General features: G+C 52.9%; 1 protein-coding gene across 1 annotated transcript; it reads left to right on the forward strand.

Moving 5' to 3' along the window:
* The first annotated feature begins 354 nt into the window (after positions 1-354).
* On the forward strand, positions 355-4,569 carry LOC135979667 (fibrinogen-like protein 1-like protein). Its single transcript, XM_065579941.1, has 2 exons — positions 355-653; positions 2,039-4,569. The coding sequence occupies exon 2, from the start codon at positions 2,137-2,139 to the stop codon at positions 2,716-2,718; it is 582 nt and encodes a 193-aa protein (XP_065436013.1). The 5' UTR covers positions 355-653; positions 2,039-2,136; the 3' UTR covers positions 2,719-4,569.
* The last annotated feature ends 544 nt before the right edge of the window (positions 4,570-5,113 follow it).

A 5,113-nucleotide genomic window follows, 5' to 3' on the forward strand; every position in this document is an offset into this window, starting at 1 on the left:
GGACGGGGGAGCTGGGACAGAGGGGGTTGCTCCGAGCAGCACTCCCCTTGCAGCGGTGCAGCGGGGGAGAGAGGCGGCAGCTCCTTCCCCACCACAGGGAGCGCTCCAGCTGGCCCTGACCCGCCCGGGACCCGGGAGCCAGGCCATCGGAGCCGCAATCTTTGAATGGTTTTTACCCTGCAGCTGGGTCCCAGCTGTGTGCTAATCGGGCCGGCTGCAGAGACGGAGACAGTGGCCGGGCCAGGGGAGAGGTGAATGGTGGGCTTCACCCCGTCTCCAGAGACTTCCCCCCCCCCCCCCCCCATGCTGAGCCCCTTTGAACAGCCAGCCATGTCCTGCGGTGCCTACCTGGGAGCTGAGCTCTTCTGAAAATCTGGCCCAGTAGTTGAGCCCTCTGAAAACTCTGGCCTTAGCGTCTAAGGGTAACATTTTCAAGAGTGGCTAAGTCACTTAAGTGCCTAAATCCCAGTGACTTCTAGTGGGATTTAGGCACTTGTGAAACTCTCTCCTGGTCTCATGTCCAGTGGTTTCTGTCCCCTGCAGGGTTCCAGTCCAGCTCTCTCCTGCTTCTGTCTGCGCTGTCCATGATGGCACTCCTTTGCGTAGCCCCCGTGCAGGGCAACGGGGCCTGGCCCACAAGAAGGTCGAGAGGGGTGAGTAGAGAACCCGTCAGAGAGCTTCTATCATCTGCCATATCCGAGATCAGGGCATCGTGGGCCTGATTCTGCTCCTCTCCCCCATGCCGGGGTCACCCCTAGATCCACTTATCCACTGAATGCACCTTCCAGCCCCCCCGCCAGCGCTGGGCCCAAAGAAACGCTGAGTTCTCCGAAGGGATCGCAAGGCCGGCCTGCGCTAGTGAGCCCACTACTCCCATTCGCAGGCCTCCAGCGCCTGGGAATGAGCCAGCCGGGGTGGGGGAGGTGCTGCTCGACTGGCTGTTTGCTTTACACAGCTTCGTTATCCCTTTCTCCAGTAACGGCTACCAAGGCCCCGGCAGTGACTGAAGAGCGCTGGTGCCAACCGCAGGGCAGCGTGTGGGAACCAGGCACCCCCCCAAATTGGCTGGGAGTTCTACCCTTCCATCTCACCAACTCCTATATAGGGCTAGCCCCGGCTAACAGCTGGGGATCTCTCGCTCATGCCTAGAAGCCTTGCCCCCAGAGTCCAGGCAGCAGGGAGAGCCAGTTCCTCCTTGTCAGGGGTTTTCATTCCCTTCTCCCCACACCTCCAGCGGCTCTGGGAGCTGCTCAGGGGCTTGCCCAGGCAGGCCAGGGGCCGAACCAGCTCCAGAGGTGGCCCTGAGCCCCCGGCCCCGCAGAGCTCAGCAGCTCCTCCCGCTCGGCTCAGCTATGGGGGTGGGGCACACAGGGGGATTGTCTGGGGGGTAGGGGAGCTGGGGGGGCTCAGGCTCGAGGGAGGACCCTGGGGAGGGGAGGGGCAGTATAACCACAGTGCTCTCATTCTACCAGGATAGTTCGGAACAATTTCCGCCCCAAAGACAAGCCCCTCGATAGGATGTCTGGAATTTTCAAAGGCGCCACAGGGAGTTGGGTGCCTAAATCCCACTGAATTCCAATCACAGTCGGGTGTCAAACTCCCTTAGGCTCTTTGAAAACTCCCATTTAAATTGTCACTGATGGGTTTCATAATTGACATTCGCTGAGATGGATCTGGCAGCGTCTCCCCCACCCTCCCCAAACGATTTCTTCAGCAGTACGGACTCAGGAAGGATACAGAGCCTTGGTTTACACTTGATTCATCTCTTCAAGGTTTCTTCAAAACCAGCAGAGCAAGAAACTATTCTTATTTTATTTTATTGGTAAAATGAAAGTGTAAGATCTGGAGCCAGATTCTGTGGCCAGGAATGGCCGGGGCGGATTCTGTGGCTGTAGTATTGTGAAATACACAGGACCTGCCTCTAAAAACCCAGCCTCTAGTTACCCCAGGCTGATTTGATTGAGCTAGCTAGCGCGCACTCTCTCTCTCTCCCTCCCCTCCCCCCCGCCCCCTTAACCTGATGTTCGTGGCATTTCAGGGTTCCCCAAAGACTGCAGCAACATCCCCAGGGACAGCCCCAGCGGGCTCCATGTCATCCAGCCAGCAGGCTCTCCCCCTCGAGTGGTGTGGTGTGACATGGACACCGAAGGCAAAGGCTGGACCGTTGTCCAGAGAAATTCTTACAACACAGAGATCACCTGGAAGGAGTCCTGGATCACCTACAAGTACAGCTTTGGGAACGTGCAGCAGGATTACTGGCTGGGCAACGAGTACCTGTCCCTGCTCACGCGGCAGACCATCTACAAGGTCCGCTTTGTGGTGGAGGACAAATCCAACAACACCCGCTACGCAGAGTACGACATCTTCAGTGTCGAGGATGAGCCCAGCGGGTACCCGCTGAGGCTGGGCAGGTACTCTGGGGACGGCGAGGACTATCTCACCACCTACCACTCCGGCCTGGGGGGCATACACGACAACATGAAGTTCAGCACAAGTGACAAGGATCAGGACCAGGCCAGTGGGAATTGCGCAAGTAGCTATGGAGGCTGGTGGTATGACAAGTGTCAGAACGTCCTGCTCAATGGGAAAGGCTACATCTACTGGGCAGGGTTCTGTAAGAGTGGGGAGTGCAGGTCTTCCCTCATCCTGGTTAAGCCAACAGACGTGTGCTGGGTCCGGCAGGAGGAGCCCATCCTCCTTGGGAGCCAGCGCCGCTGAGAAGGGGAGACAATATTAGATCAGACACGGCGCGCCATCCCCCACCTAATCATAGAATCATAGAATATCAGAGTTGGAAGGGACCTCAAGAGGTCATCTAGTCCAACCCCCTGCTCAAAGCAGGACCAATTCCCAGCTAAATCATCCCAGCCAGGGCTTTGTCAAGCCGGGCCTTAAAAACCTCCAAGGAAGGAGACTCCACCACTTCCCTAGGTAACGCATTCCAGTGTTTCACCACCCTCCTAGTGGTGAAAAGTTAATTTAAAAACAGGCTTTCAAAAGCAAGGTCATAGCTTTAACTATTTCCCCATGCTAATTTTTCCCCCTACTGTTACTCACACCTTCTTGTCAACTATTGGAAATAGGCCATCCTGATTATCACTACAAAAGTTTTCTTTCTCCTGCTGATAATAGCCAACCTTAATTGATTAGTCTCGTTATAGCTGGTATCAGTGCAGTCCCTGCAATGCCTCCACTCTGCTCACTCCCTTCCTGTTGGCTTCTGCACAGTAAATCCCCTGGAATAAACGCTGAGAGCTGACCCCGCCGGTGCGTTCGAATGACACGAAGAGTGTGATTGGTGTGTATAACTGGACCCCCGCTTCCACTCTGCCTCGCTGGAAGCCATGTCACTCACTACAACTTTAGACCCACATTAACCTCTGCTTCTCCCAGCCCTGCCACTGCCCCTCGGCATTAGTGATCAATGAATCATGACACTGGATTTCTAGCAACTGTGATTGAGCATTTAAATGGGGGATGACTCAAAGCCAGGACTTTACATCTGAATCCTGCATGTATTAGCAGTGGTGAGTTTGGGTTGAAAAACCTGCCCTCTGTGTTTTTAATAAATATGGTTATTACATGAGAAAACATTGCAACAGTAATTAGTTGCTGATGAACCACTGAGATTAGATAGACGTGCAACGAAACCACACAATAAAGATATTGGTGTCCCTCTTCAACCCAAGGGGCTAGTCAAAGTTTGGGGCCCTGGGGATGTTCCAGTGGGGAGCAGAAATTGGCAGTGGAGTCTGGTAATTTTTTGATGTCTTGTTTATTGACAAGGAACATACAGCGTCCTGCTTCTCCAAACACAGCAGGAACCAACAGCAGGGATTAGCCTCCCTGCTCTCAGCTCCAAGCCTCTTTAGCCAGCACCTGGCCAAAAAGCTCTCTATGCTCCTCCCACGATCACACCATGCTCACAGGCTCTGCTCGGCTTTCCTGCTCTGCCTCCGTGTCCTGGCTGCACTGCCTGGCTTGTCTCTTTCACACACGCACCAGCTCAGAACGATACTCGGTGGCATCCTCTGCCCACCTGGGGCTAGTTTCTGGGCACAGCTCTCCTGTGTACAGTACTATAAAATCCCTCCTGGCCAGAGACTCCAAAATCCTTTTACCTGTAAAGGGTTAAGAAGCTCGGATAACCTGGCTGACACCTGACCCAAAGGACCAATAAGGGGACAAGATACTTTCAAATCTTGGTGGGGGGAAGGCTTTTGTTTGTGCTCTTTGTTTGGGAAGTCATTCGCTCTTGGGACTGAGAGGGACCAGACATCAATCCAGGTTCTCCACATCTTTCTGAACAAGTCTCTCAGATTTCAAACTTGTAAGTAAACAGCCAGGCAAGGCGTGTTAGTTTTTACTTTGTTTTCTCAACATGTAAATGTACCTTTTACTAGAGTGTTTACCTCTGTTTGCTGTACTTTGAATCCGATTTCTAATGCAGCGTTTTGCTCTGGCCTATTGCTCTTTAAGTTTGATTACCCTGTGAAGTTATTTTCCATCCTGATTTTACAGAGATGTTTTTTACCTTTTTTCTTTAATTAAAAGCCTTCTTTTTAAGAACCTGATTGATTTCCCCTTGTTTTAAGATCCAAGAGGTTTGGAACTTGATCCACCAGGAGTTGGTGGGAGGAAGGAGGGGGATGGTTAATTTCTCCTTGTTTTTAGATCCAAGGGGGTTGGATGTGTATTCACCAGGGAATTGGTGAAAGGTTTCTCAAGGCTTCCCAGGGAAGGGAATCCACTTGGGAATGGTGGCAGTGGACCAGATCTAAGCTGGTAGTTAAGCTTAGCAGTTTTCATGCAGGCCCCCACATTTGTACCCTAAAGTTCAGAGTGGGGAAGCAGCCTTCACAAGAGTCTAGTGACTCTCTGACCCTGGGCTCTCCCCAGTATAGACTCTTGTTCACACTAGTCCAATGATGTTCAAATGCTGAGAAGGAGCAGGGAAGAGGCACAGAAATGACTTGTGGCCTGGCCAGCACACCTTCGAGCAGGCAACCCGAGGGGCTGCAGCTAGTCAGCTTGACTAAGCAGTTCCGAGGTCTGTCATTAAGGTCTATAGTCACCCAGCAGGAGGAGGTAGCTGCATTTCAGGTTTTTGCTC

Source organism: Chrysemys picta, unplaced genomic scaffold (assembly GCF_011386835.1).
Source record: "Chrysemys picta bellii isolate R12L10 unplaced genomic scaffold, ASM1138683v2 scaf1113, whole genome shotgun sequence".
Taxonomy (NCBI): Eukaryota; Metazoa; Chordata; order Testudines; family Emydidae; genus Chrysemys; species Chrysemys picta.